Below are 21,451 nucleotides of genomic sequence, written 5' to 3'. Positions count from 1 at the left end.
AGTATATACGTATACATATGAGATAAATCATGTAGGGTATGTAAACATTATATTAAGTAGCATTGTTTAAAGTGGCTAGTGATATATTTTACATAAATTCCCATCAATTCCCATTATTAAAGTGGCTGGAGTTGAGTCAGTGTGTTGGCAGCAGCCACTCAATGTTAGTGGTGGCTGTTTAACAGTCTGATGGCCTTGAGATAGAAGCTGTTTTTCAGTCTCTCGGTCCCAGCTTTGATGCACCTGTACTGACCTCGCCTTCTGGATGATAGCGGGGTGAACAGGCAGTGGCTCGGGTGGTTGTTGTCCTTGATGATCTTTATGGCCTTCCTGTGACATCGGGTGGTGTAGGTTTCCTGGAGGGCAAGTAGTTTGCCCCCGGTGATGCGTTGTGCAGACCTCACTACCCTCTGGAGAGCCTTACGGTTGTGGGCGGAGCAGTTGCCGTACCAGGCGGTGATACAGCCCGACAGGATGCTCTCGATTGTGCATCTGTAGAAATTTGTGAGTGCTTTTGGTGACAAGCCGAATTTCTTCAGCATCCTGAGGTTGAAGAGGCGCTGCTGTGCCTTCTTCACGATGCTGTCTGTGTGGGTGGACCAATTCAGTTTGTCTGTGATGTGTACACCGAGGAACTTAAAACTTACTACCCTCTCCACTACTGTTCCATCGATGTGGATAGGGGGGTGTTCCCTCTGCTGTTTTCTGAAGTCCATAATCATCTCCTTAGTTTTGTTGACGTTGAGTGTGAGGTTATTTTCCTGACACCACACTCCGAGGGCCCTCACCTCCTCCCTGTAGGCCATCTCGTCGTTGTTGGTAATCAAGCCTACCACTGTTGTGTCGTCCACAAACTTGATGATTGAGTTGGAGGCGTGCGTGGCCACGCAGTCGTGGGTGAACAGGGAGTACAGGAGAGGGCTCAGAACGCACCCTTGTGGGGCCCCAGTGTTGAGGATCAGCGGGGTGGAGATGTTGTTACCTACCCTCACCACCTGGGGGCGGCCCGTCAGGAAGTCCAGTACCCAGTTGCACAGGGCGGGGTCGAGACCCAGGGTCTCGAGCTTGATGACGAGTTTGGAGGGTACTATGGTGTTAAATGCTGAGCTGTAGTCGATGAACAGCATTCTCACATAGGTATTCCTCTTGTCCAGATGGGTTAGGGCAGTGTGCAGTGTGGTTGAGATTGCATCGTCTGTGGACCTATTTGGGCGGTAAGCAAATTGTTGTGGGTCTAGGGTGTCAGGTAGGGTGGAGGTGATATGGTCCTTGACTAGTCTCTCAAAGTGAGTGCTACGGGGCGGTAGTCGTTTAGCTCAGTTACCTTAGCTTTCTTGGGAACAGGAACAATGGTGGCCCTCTTGAAGCATGTGGGAACAGCAGACTGGGATAGGGATCAATTGAATATGTCCGTAAACACACCAGCCAGCTGGTCTGCGCATGCTCTGAGGGCGCGGCTGGGGATGCCGTCTGGGCCTGCAGCCTTGCGAGGGTTAACACGTTTAAATGTTTTACTCACCTCGGCTGCAGTGAAGGAGAGTCCGCATGTTTTGGTTGCGGGCCGTGTCAGTGGCACTGTATTGTCCTCAAAGTGTGCAAAAACACACATCCTTTGGGTTGCTAGACATTCATGTTATATGCCCACTCATCCACCCCGACCAACCACCCTACTTTATTTTTTGACCAACCACCCTTCTTTCGCTTTTGCCTGAAGTAACCTTCTGTCTTATGTAACCATACAAATGTAACATATCATACTAATTTGGTCAAATGTAACATATCATACTAATTTGGTCAAATGTAACATATAATACTAATTTGGTCAAATGTAACATATCATACTAATTTGGTCAAATGTAACATATCATACTAATTTGGTCAAATGTAACATATCATACTAATTTGGGTTTACTATGTTACGTCTAGTCTTTGAGACCAGGTTGCCAGATTAGGAATTAAAATACAGCCTTTATCAATGTCACTTACTGTGTTCCAGTAAGAGGTGGTAAAATAATAACAATGTCCTTATTGTGATCATGTCTGGAACGGTGCCCTGGAGATCACCTTTAATTCTTTGCTGTCCATAAACTGCCCCCTTAACTGACTTGATGTCATCCAAGGAGTGAGTCGGACATGAAAAAATATTATGTTTCAGACTAACTTAAATGTATCATCAATATGTGGTGACTGGAATGGTATCAAACCCATGGAGACCATGTGTTTCCAGCCATTACTATGAGCTCGTCCTCCCCAATTAAGGTGCCACCAGCTGCCTGTGTCATAAGTAGCCTTGGCTTCTGCGAGCCGGAACGCCTCATATGAGCAGGAGCCTATCTTCTGTTTCTGCATTGTGGAGTTTAAAGCAGTTTAGAAAAGATGCTGGTCTATTGCAATGGACATTAGACTACTAAGTGTATGTTGTGTAGTAGGATGTTAGTAGCCCATGTGCATCACCCTAATAATTTGGTATTATTCCCCCACTTAATTTAGTCTACTGTTGGTGTCCACATCACCAACGATCTGTCATGATCCAAACACACCAAGACAGTCGTGAAAAGGGCACGACAAAACCTTTTTGACTTAGGCTGTTGTCATCTATTATGTCGTGTTGTCAGTAAAGATTTATTGTAAATGTGGATTGTCTTTTCAAGAAATAAGATAAAGACATTCAAAACAGGATGGAAATTGGTCTACTGCTTTTGTCCCTCCGATATACAAACATACATTGAAGAGGCAATCTGCTGTTGCTACATCCATTTTTGGACTAATAAGTTAATGCTATGTACCCATTGATTCTTGAAGAATATAACTCCTAAATGATGAGTTTAGGTCAACTGTCGTAACCCATCCTAATCCAAAATATAAGCTTGTTTTACTTCAATGAGTGTAAATAAAGTAAGTATAAACAAACACTATATAGCCTCAAAACATGGCTAAAACTATCATTGTGATTTTTACAACCCCATCCCTCAGCTTTTTACAGGAACAGGGCAGGATTTGTTATTGTTTCAACTGGTGATTGCAGCTTTAAGTTGGAGAGACTGGAAATGTTAGACAAATCGCTGCAAAAGAACAATAAAGTGATTATAACTAAATGAGCATACCCCTACGTTATCTCAAGGTCAATAGTGCTGAGAAAAACGTACTGTAAATTGAATCAATCCATGTCCGTATTGATTTTCCATGTGTACAATTTCCTTATCACAATTATGGTTTTATCATCACTTACTGGAACACACATTCTTGTCCTTGTCCTTGATAAATGCTGTATTTGAATTCGAAATCAGATCTGAAGTATGTACACAAAGCCATATAGTATATATAAAATGTATAATATAATGATATTGGTATTACATTGACATTGATGATATTGCTTTAATTTTGTATTTAATTGAAGTCAAACTAAATCCTTTCATGTCTGACCCACTCCTTGGATGAAAAGGAAATGGTTTATGGTCGGGAAATAATAAACGTGACTTCCTTGGCAAAGTTCCATACACGATCACAATAAGGACATTTGTGTTATTTTGCAATCTCTTACAGGAACACACCTTCAAACAGGGGCTGTTCTGCTGACCTTGAAAATGCTGCATTTGATTTCCTAGTCTGGGATTTTTCATCTGAAGTATAAATACAAAATCATAAACCGTCAAAGTCCAATGCTGTTTCGTAATTCACAGCACGTGCGTCAGTGAAATCATGCTGGATAGAACAGTACATAAACAGCGGAGAAATCTCCACTCATCACTCCATCACTGGCCTACCTGAGGAAGAGTACCTGAGGAGAACAACAGTGATTTACCTACTACAACAGGTAAGAGTCCTATAGTGTCTGTTCCCGAGTGTCAACTTGTCTTTTTTTCTCACCCTTTCTTAATTTAGATGTATGTATTTACTGTGGTGGTGATTAACTTTTAGTTCGATTTTTAAGGTTGTCTTCTGTGGGGAAATAGTCTTGTCTAGTGGTAGTCTGAAATGATTGTGTATCACTCTCTCTGGTCGATTCTCCAACACGGTCTCTCCCTTTTCATCCAGACAAGCAGCACCACCATCATCACCACCATGAAGGTTCTGATCATCTTTGCACTACTTTGTGTCGCCCTCTCTGCTAGGGCAGCAGCAGGTAAGTCAGCCAAATACTCAACAATGTCACTAATACAGCACAGGGTATTTCATTGTTACCGAATAATGACAATAGTTGTGTTTTTCCCTTTAAGTTCCTGTGGAGAGCGATGCTGTGGCGGTAGAAGAGCCAAAAAGTGCCCCAGGTTTGTAGCTCTAATTATGTTTGTACTGAGAGCAGTAATAGAGCACTGAATCAATATTTCTCCCAATTCCCAGTTGAATGAAAGTCAAATTGATTTCCTTGTTTCCGTGCTTCCGCAGAGGAGGCTGTTGAGGTTGAGGCTCCGGTAGCAGAGGAGAAGCTGAGTGACGCCCCAGGTCAGTTCTTCTCTATAGGCTTTAATCAAGCAGGAGCATCACTGTCTATTGTGGAGCATCACCTCATTTCCTGATCAATTACAATTACTTCACATTGAAATCTGCTGAAAATATTGTTTGTACATATTTGCACGAAGTGAGTGTGAGATTGTGTTGTGTATTATGTGCCTCATTTGTTGATAAATTATATTTGAGGCATTCTGTTTTGTCATACTTCACATAGGTACGAAACAAATTATTTTAACTACCTGTGACCTGTAAAATATACCTATGAAAACAAACATATTTATATAGTATCTATAACTCCCTGACATAGTGATTTGCTGGTGGCTAAATAGTAATATCGAGGACTGTTTTATTGTTTGTGCTTTTCCAGATGAGGATGTACAGACTGAGGCTGTTGAAGAGGTGGCTGTGGCACCTAAAGGTATATTGACACCTTTTATGGTGAATGATGTAAAATAACAACTATCACCTTTACTGGTTCTACGATTGCGGACTTTTTGTACATCGTGCAATGCATGGTCACGCAATGAAAGACTAGTGTTTTTTGTTTTTCTTTTAGCAGGGAGGGGAAAAAAACACCAGTATGACTAAATGCACGTTCATGTTTTATATTGTCAGATCAAAGTTCATACTCCTGTCAATATCAACTCCTTGTATTACGATGTCAAATAATTGTTGTATTTTATCTGCGTGTTCACAGCGGCACGCAGTTTCTGCCCTGACGGATGGCTCAGCTACCAGTCCAAGTGTTACATGTTTGTGAACACCCCTCGGTCCTGGTTCAATGCTGAGGTAATTCATGCACTTCTCAATTTAATATAGGCCTATTTAAAGCGTCTAAAAGCTTGACATAAATTCATAACTATTTTATTATATTTAACCTTCATTTGATCATTGAGTCATACTGAGACCGAGGTCCCTTTTATAGATGAGCCCTGAATTACATAAATGACAGAAAATACACACATCAAAATATAAACACAGAATGCAAGCGAAAGGAAAAACACGGGGCGGGGCGACAGGTAGTTTAGTGGTTAGAGCGTTGATCGAGCTGACAAGATACAAATCAGTCGTTCTGCCCCTGAACAAGGCCGTCATTGTAAATAAGAATTTGTTCTTAACTGACTCGTCTAGTTTAATAAAGGTTCAATAAAAACAAAAAACAAACACATTCATCAGTAATAAGGTCCTCAATCAGCTTTCTGAATTGCCCTAGAGACACCAGAACATCAAATTGAAGAACATTTTGAAGATGATTTGCCTAACTCAGTGGAGACCAAAGGAATTTCCAGAGTTTGCCATCCGGAGACCGGGTGTGGTAACTCGTATGTGTAAGGTTGAGTAAGGACGTTAGGTACAGTGGGACTTTTCGTAAAAGGGCTTCATAAATGAAAACATAGCAATGTAGATAAGCTACATTGTGTAGGCCTACTATAATAGCAAAGTATGCTTTTTCAAAATGACTGTGCGTTTGTATGTATATAGACTATTGACATAATTCAAGAGAACAACGTAGAGTATAAAGAGCGGTGAGCACTAAAGCAGCGCAAAATGTCAGATAGGCCTAAAGGTGTTTCCCCCCTCTCCTCTCCAATGTCGGGTGGTCATGGGCCTTTTAGGCTAATCTTAATTTCCATTTTTCTCCCCAATCCCCATTCGATTTGATTGTGACTTGTTGGCCTAGGAATAACCTACTCTTTCATGATCAACTATCGAATGAATATAGTCTATAGGCCTAACGGAGTTCCATCTCAGAAAGTTGTTTGCTAATAGCCTAGATTAAACGTAGTAGCTATAGTAATAATGAAAGAGAGAACAAACAATTGCAAGATAGACTAATCGAATAGGAAGTTTAAACAAACCTGGTAGGTCTACGTGTGTTTAGGCTGCTTGACTAAAGTGTTGGCAAAATAAATTGTGCCATCGGAAAATTCCTTTCTTAGCCAATATTATAAGCCTACACATAGACTGCTGTCCATAAAAGTTGCAGTAGCCTAAACGTTTCTTTGACAAGTTAAACGTATAATCTAATATTTTGGATAATATTGTCGAAAGTGTGTATGCATGTCCTTGAATTGCGCAACGGGCAATCGGGTATCAACACTTGCAGCATCAATAGCAGGAACAAAAAATAAATGATGGGTCTTTCGGGATTGTCACACGAACAACTTTATTTTCAATAACTTAAAAATTGTGTATTTATATATAAAGTCAACAATAATCAGATAAAACGAATGATTATTTAGCCTATAATATTCTTTATAACATTCTTCGACTAAAAACGAATAGGTCGATAATTATCATTAGGCTATATGCATTTGCCTACATAACTGTAAAAATCCTAAATACGATCAGATAAAACAAATCGATATTTATAACATACTTCATAACACTTTTTTTTACAAAAATAACATTGGCTTATGTTAAAAACGAATAGGCTTCAGGACATGCATTTTGCCTATCGAACTGTACAAGTGCTAAATAAGCCTATAGGGGTACAAGTTATACAATAAATATAGCAACCTAAACGAAAATAACCTATATTAGTGCACATCAATAAAGAGTGCAAATAAGTCTTTCAATGTTTGACAGAATATGTTTAGCCTATTCTATAGGTTCTGTCTTTCGAATAAGACGTATCTGGATTTGAATAGGCCTAAAGGCTACATTTCAAATTCAATAAAAAAGTGCAATTAGGAACCATTAGGTGTACGTGTCTCACCCCTCACCTCCCGCTCTTCTTTCAGGAACATTGCAATGAACTGGGCGCCAGCCTGGCCTCCGCCAGCTCCTCCCCCGAGTATCGTTACCTGCAACAGATAACCAGAACAGCCAACAGAGCCACCGCCTGGATCGGTGGATTCTACCTCCAGGTGAGAGAAAGGGTTGCCCGACATAGTGAGTTTTTCGACATAGTGACCTGACCAGAAACAATTCTCGGTCCTAGAGCTTCCCCCCCAAGAACAGGAAAACCTCTGTGCCTCAGCATAGCTACTAATATTTTAATCATGCAGCTAGGTATTATATCAGATCTGTTAGTGGTAAGGGACAGCAGTGCAACTTGTGGTGGTTCATTTCTTTACTATCAAATGAGGGGAGACTAACTTATCACTCAAGTCAGAGTTATACCTAAACTAAATATTTATTAAGTATTAATAAGGGATCAGGTCAGTACAACACACACATATAAAGTGAATCGATTGAGTGCTCTACGATAATGATGGGTGGTCAATGAATCACCCTCAGATGATTCATTGAGAGCCCCGGGATAAAAGTACAAAGGTCTTTTATAGCCAAGATACACCCCCTTCAACCTACATGATGAACAACAGATGTATGGAATGGGTCACAAGGTTAAGACTAGTATGAAAGATACTTATAATTCACAGCCGACAGTATCTGCTGTAAAAACAGTTATCTTTGTGAAGAGACCAGGTCTGGCCCTGGGGTCATCTCTCCCTGGTACCATATAGAACAGAAACATTAACTCATGCTATGGAATGAGGTCTCTTTAGGTTTTATCACCCAAAATACATCATAAATCTCCTGTCAGTGTTATCTCCCAGTGGCCCACTTTCTGTTCACAATAGAGTTATAAGAACCCTCTATTCGGTTGCAAAGAAACAACCATTTGATGCAATAAAACTATTATAACATAATCTTGCAATTTTGCTCTCACAAGCTGTAGCTAAGAATTATGACTCTTTGTTTACTCAGGGATATTGGATGTGGATCGACCGCTCAGGAATGTATTACACCAACTGGTACAGCCAGAGCACCGCAACCAGCAACTCCTGCATGTACCTGCAATCTGCTGGTAAGACATGAACTTAAAGATGTTCCGCCTGGTCTCATGGACTAGACGTAACATAGTAAATGTAAATCCAGAACACTCACATTAGTATGATATTACCTGAAAAGTAATGACAGGTAGCCTGGTCCCAGAACTGTATGACGTGTTAAAATATGCCAGATAAAACTACTATGATTTTTGTTTGTCTTTTTGTAGTTGGCCAGGGCTGGAGGAACCTCGGATGTGGCACACAATACCCATTCATCTGCGTGCATAACTATCGCTGTTAGTCAACAAGATATTGCTAATTGCTTGACACCTTTTCAAACTGCTTTCAACATTTGCTTTGTTTACTACTGACTGTAAGTGACTTTATGTGTTCGCTAAAGGGCTAAATGTGATGCAATTTCAAATGTAATTGCCCATTTATGTACCTCAACCTGTATTGTTGTCCTGTAATAAACATTTTTTTAAGTACTTTATGACATTGCATAGGCTAGTACTTTCTGGAAGATGGCAGTATTGTCTACAATAATCTCTGGCTCTTAAAAGGGGCAATATAACAACATGGATATGGTGCATTTTGTTGACAGCAGAAAATGGGATGAGACAAGGTCTGATATGACTGAAAGTCTGGAAAATCTTCAATGTATTTATTGAGTCTTTATTGAGCCTGTCTTTGGCTTGGCTAAGGCTCTGTTAAATCGAGTGAAGGGTGTGGATAGAGGTGTGTTTGGATAGGACATTTGACACAGAATGTTTTAACGGCCTTCTTTGGATAAGAGGGTTTCCAATAAGCAACGGTCAAAAACGTAGCTGACAAATCAAATTGTATTTGTCACATGTGCCAAATACAACACCTTACAGTGAAATGCTTCCTTAACCAACAATGTAGTTAGGAAAAATAATTGTATTTACTAAAATAAACTGAAGTAAAAAAATAAAATAATAATAATTAAAGGGCAACAATAAAATAACAGTAGCGAGGTGATATACAGGGTGTACCGGTACAGAGTCAATGTGTGGGCGATATACAGGGTGTACCGGTACAGAGTCAATGTGGAGGCTATATACAGGGTGTACCGGTACAGAGTCAATGTGGAGGCGATATACAGGGTGTACCGGTACAGAGTCAATGTGTGGGCGATATACAGGGTGTACCGGTACAGAGTCAATGTGGAGGCTATATACAGGGGGTACCGGTACAGAGTCAATGTGGAGGCGATATACAGGGTGTACCGGTACAGAGTCAATGTGGAGGCGATATACAGGGTGTACCGGTACAGAGTCAATGTGGAGGCTATATACAGGGTGTACCGGTACAGAGTCAATGTGTGGGGGCACAGGTTAGTCAAGGTAATTAAGGTAACACGCGTTTAAGGTAATATGTACATGTAGGTAAAGTGACTATGCGTAGATAATAACAGAGAGTAGCAGCAGCGTAAAAAGGGGTGGGAGTGGCGGGGGGTCAATACAAATAGTCCAGGTAGCCTTTTGATTAGCTGTTCAGCAGTCGTATGGCTTGTGGGTAGAAGCTGTTAAGAAGCCTTTTGGACCTAGACTTAGTGCTCCGGTACTGCTTGCCGTGCGGTAGCAGAGAGAACTGTCTATGACTAGGGTGTCTGGAGTCTTTGGCAATTTTTAGGGCCTTCCTCTGACACCACCTGTTATAGAGATCCTGGATGGCAGGAAAGTTAACCCCAGTGATGTACTGGGTTGTACGCACTACCCTCTGTAGTGCCTTGCGGTCAGAGGCCGAGCAGTTGCCATACCAGGCAGTGATGCAACCATGCTCTCGATGGTGCAGCAGATCACGTTCTCTTGGTCATTCTATATCTGTGGTAAAAACAATAAACATATATGATGTACTGGAAATGAATAATTTTACTTTCCACTAGATCTTGAGACTAATACAACCTCCATAAAGTTTGTCTGGGGTTAAGATTACTCCAGTGCTCAGTTTATAACATGATAACATGATAACCAATAACCATAATAATAAAAACATTGATTTACTCAATGTTAAACAATGATTCTGCAAACCATAGGAATAATTCATTCGTTTTTCCTCTCTAGCAAGCTGTCGTCAGAGATGACCCAAAATAATATTTAGTGCTCAAAGATTTGACTGGATAATGCACATTCTAGTCTCCACGCCGAAGGTGGCGCTTTCTAGCTTTCTCTCTAAACTTTCTGAACGCTGATCGGATGCGTGCGCAAAGACACAGTTATTAAAGATGGCGGCGCATTGACAGCAATCCAGGTATTCTTACAAATATTACTACTTCGTGAACAAGCTGGGGACAAAATCGTTTATTAGACGTTTTAAATTATTTTGAATCGTCATAGCTATCAGTAGTTGTGACTAGGTTTCACAAAAACAAGTGTTTAAAATGTCGGTAACGCGTGTTTTGCATCAACGGATAAGCTCTGTTATGGGCATACTAGCCTCAGCTGCTGTGACCGAGATTTGCAAGTTAGTGGACGATTGCTGTGGAGCGTTACGTGTAGAAGTCTCTCAAAGCAAGGAGCAAATCCTATTGCTAGAGAAGCAACTCAGCCTGGCGGAGTCGAGGTACAGGTCGGTGAGTGTCAAAGGGCTGACGGCTGTCACCGGCGACTCACCAATAATCAACAGTTCGTCGGGCGATTCACCCGCGGCGAATGCCGATGATGCGGACGAAGACGAAGGTAGGCTACCGATTTTTTCTAAATGCCTGAGCTAATGATTTGCCAAGAATTGGTCAAGTTGACCTCTCACTCTCTCTTTTCCAGTTAACACTCTTGAGGTGGACGGTGTCAATGGCAATCAGCGCGCTCTGTGGAAAGAGGTATCCACAGCACCAACTGATGAGGCTGGGCCCCTCACACTGACCCCTGGCCCCATAGTCAGTTCCAATGAGAACACTGGGCCCCCCACAATGACCCCTGACCCCATAGTCAGTTCCAGTGACATACCCAGGAAGGTAAGAAACTGTACACATAGTAAATAACATTTTTGTGGATAGAAATATACTATATATACAAAAGTATGTGGACACACCTTCAAATTAGTGGATTTGGCTATTTCAGCGACACCGTTGTTGACAGGTGTATAAAATCATTGGCAGTAGAATGGCCTTCCTTACTGAAGAGCTCAGTGACTTTCAACATGGCACCGTCATAGGATGCCACCATTCCAACAAGTCAGTTTGTCAAAATTTTGCCCTGCTAGAGCTGCACCGATCAACTGTCAGTGCTGTTATTGTGAAGTGGAAAAGTCTAGGAGCAACAATGGCTCAGCTGCGAAGTCGTAGTCCACACAAGCTCACAGAAGGGGACCGCCGAGTGCTGAAGCGCGTAGAGTGTAAAAATCATCTGTCCTTGGTTGCAACACTCACTACCGAGTACCAACTGCCTCTGGAAGCAACGTCAGCACAATAACTGTTTGTCAGAAGCTTCATGAAATGGGCTTCCATGGCAGAGCAGCCACACACACAAGCCTAAGATCATCATGCACAGTGCCAAGTGCCGGCTGGAGTGGTGTAAAGCTCGCCGCCATTGGACTCTGGAGCAGTGGAAACTCGTTCTCTGGAGTGATGAATCACACTTCACCATCTGGCAGTCCAAAGGAAGAATCTGCCTGCCCCAATGTGTAGTATGAACTGTGTCAGAAAATAACGGTGGAAGAGGAATAATGGTCTGGGGCTGTTTTTCTAGTGGAAAGCCTGATGTCCAAAAGATGTCCACATACTTTTGATAATGTTTTTGTAGAGTAGACAGGACATGGCTTTCTGATGTATTAATGTAGGAAACAAAGAATTGTCATTTCTATACAAAACATTTTGTATCTGCATGTTGCTGAACTATTGCTCCCCAATTTGGGACCATGTAGAATTTGCATCTCTGGATTTTCGGACCATTTTCTCTTTATTATTGACTATTCATTATTGTCTTTGTTTTTCCACAGCAACATATTACCAGTTTCCGAGTTGGTGAAACTCCCAAGATACAACCGTGCACCACATGCTGCTCCCTCTACCACTGCCCCTTCTGCCGACCGTCTGCGTTCAAACCCAACGAGTTACACCGGATCATCCCACACATCCAGAGCCACCTGAAAAGTGCAGTTCAGAATGACGGTGAGGGGAACTTTGGAAACCGCAGTGTCAGAAAATAACGATTTCCTTGTACTCAGTAATGCTTTGTAGTTGTTCAATTGAGTTGTACGAATGCCATGTTGTACGTGCTAATGTCCTTGTACACTTGACTTTTTAAAGTCACTATCTAACATTCTTTTTATTTTTATTATACTGATTGTTTTATTGTCACCCTTTTCTGTCAGAGTACATCGTCTACAACTGCAAACTGACGTGCAGAGACTACCCTCACTACCACTGCAGCTATTGTGACCATGTACTCTGCAGAAAAGCGTTGTTTATAGAACATTTCAGAGCTTGCAGAAAGCGGAACGGGACTCAAAGACCTGCCCGTGTCCAAGCTCAATCTCCATCTGTTGCTCCGCCCCTCCAGCAACATCCCTCTCCAGCCCAGAGACCTCTCGCCCATTCAACATCCACACCTGTCCTGCCTCTCACATCTATACCTGCTGTCCCTTCCAGCTCCAGACCTGCCACCCCTCCGAGCTTACCAGTCGCTCTTCAAACACTAAACACAGACACACCTCCAATGGAAAAACCAGATGCTTCTGCCAGTCACAATCCGGTCACACGCCAGGATTCGGAACCCTCCTCGCCCGAAGTGTACAGCTGCCCTCCTACGCCGCAGATTGAGACCGAGAGACCGCAAAGACCTTCCCAAAGGGACGCAGTTCCTGTACAGACTCAGTGTGACCACTGCGGCATCATCCTAAACAAGAAGAACTTCAAGGTTCACATGAAGAGGAAACACCACGAAGAGTACATAGCTGCGGAGAACGAGGAGGCCCTGAGGAGATACCTGGCCGAATCCAAGATGGACGTGCCACCCTGGTGCCGTGCCACCAAGGTCCAGTGCGATCTCTGCGGAATCAGACTGAACAAGAAGAATTTCAAGAACCACATGAAGAGGAAACACAAGGTGAACGTGACGGCGTCGGCCTTCCAGGAAGCTTTCGACCGGTGCCTGGGCGAACAAGGCCTGTTGGTGGTCGAGAGCTCGTTGCCCGGCTACACTTATACTAGGACGCAGGAAAGAGGAAGGCGGAGGGAAGAGCGTGACGATGACCTCTTTCCGGACATCGACATGGAAGAAGAACAAAGCGACAGGTTCCCGGACACTGGCGCACTACTGGCCCAGGAAACGGACCTGGCGACACAGCAGTTGCAAAGCGAGAGAGTGCTGACTGGAATGGTAAACTGTCAATGGTTGGGTTTAATATGGTTGGGTTTAATATGGTTGGGCTTAATATGGTTGGGCTTAATATGGTTGGGCTTATAGAGGGTAGGGGAGAGAGGTAGGCCAAATGAAAGTACAATGTCTGATTATCTCACTGATTCAATACAACTCTGAGATCAGTACTCTAGAACCTAGCTATTCACTCACCTCTTCTTTATTCCCAGAATCCTCAGAGGTACCATGGTCTGGGGAAACCTCATCTCCTGGAGGTAAGTACAGTACCTGTAGGTTTATCTGACATAGAACAACCATAAAATCACTTTCCTTCTTTCCTAATATCAGATTTAAATCAAAGTTTATTTGTCACGTGCGCCGAATACAACAGGTATTACAGTGAAATGCTTACTTACAGGCTCTAACCAATAGTGCAAAAAATATATTAGGTGAACAATCGGTAGGTAAAGAAATAAAACAACTGTAAAAAGACAGGCTATATACAGTAGCAATGCTATAAAAGTAGGGAGGCTACATACAGACACTGGTTAGTCAGGCTGATTAAGATAGTATGTACATGTAGATATGGTTAAAGTGACTATGCATATATGTTGAACAGAGAGTAGCAGTAGCGTAAAAGAAGGGTTGGTGGGTGGGACACAATTCAGTTAGCCAAACCGCTGACTCTTTGTTTTTGATTCTCCATACAGGATTCAACTGAAAATAACGATTGGATTACCATTCATATAATAAATATACATATGTTATGATGATTCCTCACGAAACTAGAACCAAAGAAATACAGTGATTTAGGGGATATTCACAATGTAATCTATAGAAGGGTTCTTAAATATGATTTAAGATACAAATGTCAACAATCCTTCCTCCAAAGGACACTAATATAGATTAAATTGAGTGAAAATCCCCCAAATCATAATTTTTGTTTCCAGTTTTGTGAGGAATCGCCCATAAATGCCTTCTGGAGTTTGACATTTAGCCTACCTAGTGACTTTCCTGGCCTCTTTTATATAAAACTCCACTGCTTTAGGAACCAAATGTTCAACAACAAACACTTCACCAAAATAGACGGCTAAAACACTGGAACCATTGAAATGATGCACTTTGTTGCAGCTCCCTCTTGAGTCGCTGGTGTGGATCTTCCGGGACGTACTGCGTGTGGATGGAAAGAGAGGCTACTGGAACCTGTCTCTGGTCTGCAGAACCTTCAATGCCATCCTGACAAATGAAATCATCAGGAAGTACTCCACAGGGAAGGTTAGTATCGACAACAACATACGTCTAAAAAAAAAAAAGAATATGGTAAACAGGCAAAAAATATATATTTGTTCATTCAATGTCATGCAGTGTTGGTTCTGAGGACAGTTTCATGTACCATATGTTTCCAGATGAAGGAATGTGTCTGACAATCTGTTCTGTTTTTCTTTTAGAGATCTGATCCTGAACCCCAGTAGTTACTGAAAGGAGGAGACGCCAGTACATTGTGCTTAGAGATTACTGTGAATGACATAATGTGCTAATATGCTCACTGCATACACACCTATTACCAATGTTATTACTACCAATGTTTATTTTTTTATTTACAACGTTCTCATTTATTGTAAAAACAAAAAGCAAAATGTTATCTAGCTGTTTTGCTATCGCTGAGGACAATCTGAAATCCCATTGGCTATTTATCCATTCTATATTCAGATTTTGTATATCTTTTTACTGTTACATTGTTCAGAGTTAGAGTGCATTCTCAGTGTGGTGCTTCAGTTAGTTTGGAGACTACTAACCCTTAGCCTACTAAATAAATTACTTACTTTTAATTGAAGGAATGTATTTATTCCTTTATAATTCAGTTGTATTCTGATTTTGTATTTTTGTACTTGAACTAAATAGTAAAATCATTTTTGGATGACGGTGTGTGTTTTGATTTAATTCACAACAGGCTGGTTTTTAAAACATTTGATTGCTTTTTAGTAGGATCAACATACAATATGATTCAGCAGCAGGTGGCAATGTTGGAACATAAGTCGTATGTGTAAGCAACCTTTATTTTGAAAAGCCAGCCTTTATTTCGGAGAAATTATCCAGGAAGTAGCTGAAAATGTTTGTTTATAAAAAAATAGTGTAACGTCTATGGCCTTAACTGTGTAGTCTCAAGACGTTGACTGAGCACTTAGTTTCAAATGACTATAACATACGTGTTTAACATTGACATAGTGCAAAGGACATGTACGATACAGTCGCCTTTAACGCTCAGCTAGCCTCCATCGTTGAGGTTTTGGCAAATGCAGCCGTTGCCGAAATCTGCAAACTTGTAGATGATGGCCATGCTGCCTTACGTTTGGAAATTTCCCATAGTCAGAGAGAAATCGATAACCTGCGGAGGAAGTTGCTGCTGACAAAATTCCAGCATTCTCGACGAAGCGCAGAGAAATTCGGAGCCCTCCGACACACTGTCAGCAAGCGGGACACAGATCTTGTTGCCCGGGCAAGAGGGAGCTTCCAAGGAAAGTCAACAGACATACTTGGATATTGTTTCGTTTTTTTAACTATCTTTGAAAACGTAAAAAAAATAATGGGTAATGTATAATATATAACGTTTGAGGGTTTCTCTTTTCTGGTGCAGTGGAGAATCGCTGTGCCGAGCGTAAAGGGAGAAATTTTACGCAGGATGCCACCAACTGGAGAGACGCAGGACGCACAGCGACAGACAAGGATGTGGGCATGCCGGTCAGTTGTCATACACACGCCCAAATGTATTCGTATTTTTTTTAAATATTTGAAATGGTGGTGGGGGAGTTTTTCTAATAAATTGTTTCTGGTGAATACAAAACAGATGTCAGATATGCAAGAGATGCCTCTTATCAAAATGGAGAACCTTGGCACCAGCAGCCCTGAAGGTATTTTTGTTCAACTTATCAAGTCCATACAATATACACTTTATGTTGAGTAAAGCCTTCAATGTTTATTGCCGTATTTGATTAACTTCTTAGTCATAAGCCATAACTACTAAATAAGGCAAAGAAGAATCAGTCTCCACTACAGGAAGCTGATACTGTGCTTTACCATTTCAGATATTGTCCAACCAGTCAGTGAGAAGATTGTGCCAGAACCAGGTTCTTCATCATCTACTGAACCCACAGACCTTCTGGACCAGCAGGGCAACAGACACAGAGCTCCAGACACCTCAGTCAATATTGAACCTGAAAACCAGACGTTCCAGCATCCAGCGTCACAATACAACAGAACAAGACAGGAACATCAGGTTGCTGAGGGTGTGACCTGGGAAACTGACCATCAACCCATAGAATACAGCCTGTCCCAATGGACAGAGGACCAAGAGACTGACAACCCAACTGTGAATGCTCCTCACAATGCAGGGCCAGACTCCAAGAGGCTGTCTGGACATCCAGAGAGGAGAGGAGTGACTGGTAACTCTGGGGTCTACATGTCTGCTTTGGGCTCTCTGGACTGGGTGCCTGATGTAGTGCTGGTGGACTCAGTTCCCATTAAAGTGGAGGCAGATATGAGTTCAGAATGGAGCATAACTGGCCAAGAGTTGACATCTGGAGACATCTGTTCAGATGGTAGGCAGCTTGTGGACAACAGAGGAAGAGGGGGAATGGAGTCTGGACAGACAAAGTGTCCCCCTGACACTCAACATGCGGAGCAAGGGACAACTGTAGGATCAAGGTCCAAGATGTCAGATTTCAATGGACTGTCCACCAAAAACAGCTTTTCATCCCCAAGGGTTACTCTCCACCAGGTTCCCCAAAGAGGGAAGCCAGCCCCCTTCCCAAATTTCAACAGAGGCTCCACTTCTTCATCGAAAGGCATAGAAAAGCAGCCGCAACAGCTGACGTCTCACTCCACCCAGAGGCAGCTCCGGTGCAGCCTCTGCGGAAAGCCCTTCCCCAAGCCGGCGCACCTGCAGAGGCACATGCGGGTCCATACGGGTGAGAAACCGTATGGCTGCAGCCACTGCACCAAGCGCTTCTCCCACAGCCACCAGCTGAAGATGCATGAGAGAGTCCACACCGGAGAGAAACCGTTTCAATGTGTCTACTGTGGGAAGTGCTTCACCCAGTCTGGCCACATGAAGAAGCATCTCCTTGTCCACACTGGTGGCAGGCCACAGGATATTATGCTGCCCTGAGTGTTCCAAGGTGAAGTTTCCCCTAGGCACAGATCTTGGATCAGTTTCCTCTCCCCAATCCTAACCTTAAACATTTGTCCTAAAAAAATGCAGAACTGCCCCAAGATCAGCATCTAGGGGCAACTTCACAATAATGATAGGCAGGGCCAGGAGTTTTCCCTCACCATGTGACCAGACCAGGGAATCATTCCTGTCCCTAGTTGTAAGGGGAATGGCTCCACACTATTGGGGTTTTCATATGAAGACTGGGTCCATGTGTTTTTGTATTGTTTTATTGGAAGTATTTAAGTTTTCTTGTTTTTCAATCAACAAACAAAACAATCCACATTCACAGATGTGGCAGAAATAAAAAAAATTAACAAACAACAAATTTGCAGCAGTACTATCCGTGAACGTGTTAGCCATTTCCAGCTTTAACTGAGACAACAAGCAAATAACTTGTTTTACAGCATGTATATACACACATTTCCTTAATCTCCCCATTCTGCCCAGTTTGAAATATAGTTGAGTAGTGGAGACCAGAGTCAATTGAACCTGCGCCGTCTCTCGCGGAGGTCAGTGAGCTTTTCAAGAGGAAGAAAGTCAACAATCTGGTCAATCCACATTTTAAATGTAGGACAGGAATTAGAAGCCCACCTTGGTAGAATACATTTTTTAGCAAAGTATGGGATAGTCATAAACACATCTTCTCTGTTTAGATCAAGAACAAAGTCCTGCTAAGCATTAAGAAGATAGCCACAGGGTCATATCAAACTACATCTAATATTTTCTATGCAGCAGTATGTATAGATTGCCAAAATCTGTCCGTCTCCCCGCAATGCCAAAACACATGCATGTAAGATCCACTTTCAGACACCGGAGGTTGGTGGCACCTTAATTGGGGACGACAGGCTCGTGGTAATGACTGGAGCAATGCCAAAACACATGCATGTAAGATCCACTTTCAGACACAGGAGGTTGGTGGCACCTTAATTGGGGACGACGGGCTCGTGGTAATGGCTGGAGCAGAATTGATGGAATGGTATCAAACACATGTTTTCTATGTGCCATTTACTCCATTCCAGTTGTTACAAATCGTCCTCCCCTCAGCAGCCTCCACTGCTTTCAGATGTATGTCTTTTACAATCAGGAGACATGTCTGTATTCTATGGAGTCTCACTGTGGTGTAATACAATTTGTACAACATTTTTAAAAATAGATTATTTCATTTTTATATTAGTAGAGGAGCAGTATACCCTGTTGCAAACATCTGTCCATAACTCCTCACTGATAGTCAGACAAGGGTCCTTTTCACAGATTATTTTCAAAGGAGTAAAGGAAGAGCCCACATTCTCAGATGGGAGTCTAAAGATATAGGAGATTTTGCCTTTGATGGATTGTGCTGTAGCAAGAAGGGTCTCAACTTCATTGAGCTGAGCTCTAAACCTCCTCTTGGAAGTGACATGAGGAAATTACGTGTCTAATTTGAAGATATTTAAATTGGATCTTGGCACATTGAATTCACTGCAGAGTTCTTGAGAGTATTTCAGTGAAGTGTTGTGTTCTGATGAAACCGGTCTGAAAAGGTCCTGAACCCTAGAGTATGCCAAAGTTGAAAGTTGGCATCACTCAGGGCTTTTGTCAAGTCTGGGTTGCATACTATACGTGTGTGAGAGCATATTTGGGAGGAAATGCCAAGGCATTTCTTGAAGTCCTACTAGTAGGGTGTTGTAAATCACAAATTTAGGCTTTTTTTGTGAACCTTTATTTAACTAGGCAAGTCAGTTAAGAACAAATTCTTATTTACAATGACGGCCTAGGAACAGTGGGTTAACTGCCTTGTTCAGGCACAGAACGACAGATTTTTTTTTATCTTGTCAGCTCGGGGATTCAATCTAGAAAACGTTTGGTTACTGGCCCAACGCTCCAACCACTAGGCTACCTACCTGCCCCACTAGGCTACCTGCCCATTTCACTGAAGTTATTAGTGAATATAATTAAGCTTCAAGGCAATGAACCACAGGATTGGGCCTCTGTCTGAATCCACATAGTCTTGTCTGTTTGTGATCCATGTTAACATGTTGTGAATTTGGGCAGACAAGTAGTACAATTGAAGGCAGGGAAGGGCAAGACCACCCTTATATTCAGGTGTCAACAGAGTGGAGAACTTGATCCTAGGTTTTTTATTGCCCCATATAAATTTGGTGATGCTTTGGTTGGTTGTTTTGAAAAAGAAACTGGGAGATAGCATGGGAGCATCTGAAATAAATAGTTCTGTCTAGGGAGGATGTTCATATGGATCACATTGATTTTGACGACTAAACTAGTCCAGGTTCGGAGATCATTCTTGCTCCTCCAATTGTGCGCCGCACTATGGGACTCCCAATCACGGCCAGATGTGATACAGCCTCGATTCAAACCAGGTACTATAGTGACACCTCTTGCACTGAGATGCAGTGCCTTAGACCGCTGCGCCAGTCAGGAATATTGAGAGAGAAAACATTGGATTTGTTCAAATGTATCTTATATCCTGAAAACTTGCCTTACTGAGCAATTATGTCTAAAATGGGAGGGATTTCTCAGGGTTGGCTATGTAGACACCCATATATTTCTCATCAACTCCGCCCCCAACAAGTAGAGCAGATCGGACAGCGTCCATGTCTGTACCACGTCCCAAAGATAATCTGTCAGAGTTCAGACCATTAGTAGACATCATTCAATGGATGAAGACCCTATATTCGCATCGAAATGCCATAAGGTTTGAGGCCAGACTGAGAACAGATCGGTCCACTCCATCCACCAGGACAGGGGTCTTCAGTGCATTTACTTGGTCTATAATATCAAAAAGATGGCAAATGTTATCAGAACATTACCTGTCACTAATTAATCCAGTTTTATTATTTTGGGAAGAAGAGTGTTTAGTTTTTTGTCAAGCAATTTGGTAATTATTTTGTAGTCGAAGTCCAACAGGATGTGCAGGAGAGACGGTCCTTGTCATTTTTAAGCAACACTGTAATATGGGCTGTGTACATAGTCTAGGAGAGCTCCATTTTTGCAAAGATCATCCAGCATTGGCATGAAAATAGGGCTAAGCTGGGGCCAAAAAGCTTTGTAGAACCCTGGGAAATGCGTCTGGGCCTGGGAACTTGTTAGGTGTCATGGAGATGATTGTCTCGCGGACCTCCTCGTGGGTGAGGGGGGAGTTGAGATCTTCTTGGTCTGTCTCTGATAGTTTGGTAGGGAGATTCTCTAGGAATTAATGGAGTTCTGCATCTGTATATTTTTTAGTACAAATCATGAAAAGTTACATATCTTATTTGGATCATATGTGACCTTGTCATCTGCTGTTCGGATGGCCATGATTGTGCACTGGCGGCTCTTTTTTAATTGGTATGCAAACAATCTGCTAGGCCTATTGCTATACTCGTGGTATTTCTGTTCAGTAATCATGAGTTTTGAAGTGTCGCAGGGTTCCTTTGTGACGAATCCTGAACTCGTTTGGGTATTTGCATCCCCTGAAAATGCCTCGGTCAGTTAAGGTTTGTTCAACTCTAGGTGCTTTCGGCGTGTTCCAGCTGAAAGGTCCTGGAGCAAGGTGAGTTTGGCTTTCCCCCACTGTAATGGCGTGGATTTTCGATACCTGTAGCACTCGTTCCTTGTTGATGAATCTCAGGAAGTGTATGGTGGTTGGGCGCGGCGGCTGCTGGTGGAGACCTCCGTGCTCGGTGAGCTCTCTTCAGTTCTATGGGCCTGTC

General features: G+C 42.4%; 3 protein-coding genes across 3 annotated transcripts; all 3 read left to right on the top strand.

Annotated features, from left to right (window-relative positions):
- The first annotated feature begins 3,693 nt into the window (after positions 1-3,693).
- LOC109886317 (ladderlectin) lies at positions 3,694-8,724 on the top strand. The gene is made up of 9 exons (XM_031820259.1): positions 3,694-3,814; positions 4,036-4,123; positions 4,218-4,268; positions 4,387-4,443; positions 4,820-4,870; positions 5,150-5,241; positions 7,197-7,322; positions 8,167-8,266; positions 8,459-8,724. Exons 2-9 carry the CDS (start codon positions 4,063-4,065, stop codon positions 8,530-8,532), a joined length of 612 nt encoding a protein of 203 aa, XP_031676119.1. The 5' UTR covers positions 3,694-3,814; positions 4,036-4,062; the 3' UTR covers positions 8,533-8,724.
- A 1,655-nt stretch (positions 8,725-10,379) lies between these two features.
- Positions 10,380-15,473, top strand: LOC116371385 (uncharacterized). Its single transcript, XM_031820255.1, has 7 exons — positions 10,380-10,933; positions 11,018-11,208; positions 12,192-12,363; positions 12,567-13,573; positions 13,783-13,827; positions 14,684-14,827; positions 15,001-15,473. The coding sequence occupies exons 1-7, from the start codon at positions 10,636-10,638 to the stop codon at positions 15,022-15,024; spliced, it is 1,881 nt and encodes a 626-aa protein (XP_031676115.1). The 5' UTR covers positions 10,380-10,635; the 3' UTR covers positions 15,025-15,473.
- Positions 15,474-15,621: 148 nt separating this feature from the next.
- Positions 15,622-18,092, top strand: LOC116371386 (neurotrophin receptor-interacting factor homolog). Its single transcript, XM_031820256.1, has 4 exons — positions 15,622-16,068; positions 16,188-16,291; positions 16,398-16,461; positions 16,636-18,092. The coding sequence occupies exons 1-4, from the start codon at positions 15,789-15,791 to the stop codon at positions 17,715-17,717; spliced, it is 1,530 nt and encodes a 509-aa protein (XP_031676116.1). The 5' UTR covers positions 15,622-15,788; the 3' UTR covers positions 17,718-18,092.
- Positions 18,093-21,451: the final 3,359 nt, after the last annotated feature.

The sequence above is a fragment of the Oncorhynchus kisutch genome, unplaced genomic scaffold (assembly GCF_002021735.2).
Source record: "Oncorhynchus kisutch isolate 150728-3 unplaced genomic scaffold, Okis_V2 scaffold3179, whole genome shotgun sequence".
Classification (NCBI taxonomy): domain Eukaryota; kingdom Metazoa; phylum Chordata; class Actinopteri; order Salmoniformes; family Salmonidae; genus Oncorhynchus; species Oncorhynchus kisutch.
Note: the sequence above shows the minus strand (reverse complement) of the source record. Positions and strands in the feature narration are given on the sequence as shown.

Excerpts from the sequence above, each read along its gene's own strand:
- LOC109886317 (XM_031820259.1), top strand. The coding sequence starts at position 4,063 with ATGAAGGTTCTGATCATCTTTGCACTACTTTGTGTCGCCCTCTCTGCT. Across the intron at positions 4,269-4,386 it reads AGAGCCAAAAAGTGCCCCAG|AGGAGGCTGTTGAGGTTGAG; the intron begins GTTTGTAGCTCT and ends GTGCTTCCGCAG. Across the intron at positions 5,242-7,196 it reads GGTCCTGGTTCAATGCTGAG|GAACATTGCAATGAACTGGG; the intron begins GTAATTCATGCA and ends CTCTTCTTTCAG.
- LOC116371385 (XM_031820255.1), top strand. The coding sequence starts at position 10,636 with ATGTCGGTAACGCGTGTTTTGCATCAACGGATAAGCTCTGTTATGGGC. Across the intron at positions 13,574-13,782 it reads AGAGAGTGCTGACTGGAATG|AATCCTCAGAGGTACCATGG; the intron begins GTAAACTGTCAA and ends CTTTATTCCCAG. Across the intron at positions 13,828-14,683 it reads GGAAACCTCATCTCCTGGAG|CTCCCTCTTGAGTCGCTGGT; the intron begins GTAAGTACAGTA and ends ACTTTGTTGCAG.
- LOC116371386 (XM_031820256.1), top strand. The coding sequence starts at position 15,789 with ATGTACGATACAGTCGCCTTTAACGCTCAGCTAGCCTCCATCGTTGAG. Across the intron at positions 16,292-16,397 it reads ACAAGGATGTGGGCATGCCG|ATGTCAGATATGCAAGAGAT; the intron begins GTCAGTTGTCAT and ends AATACAAAACAG. Across the intron at positions 16,462-16,635 it reads TGGCACCAGCAGCCCTGAAG|ATATTGTCCAACCAGTCAGT; the intron begins GTATTTTTGTTC and ends TTACCATTTCAG.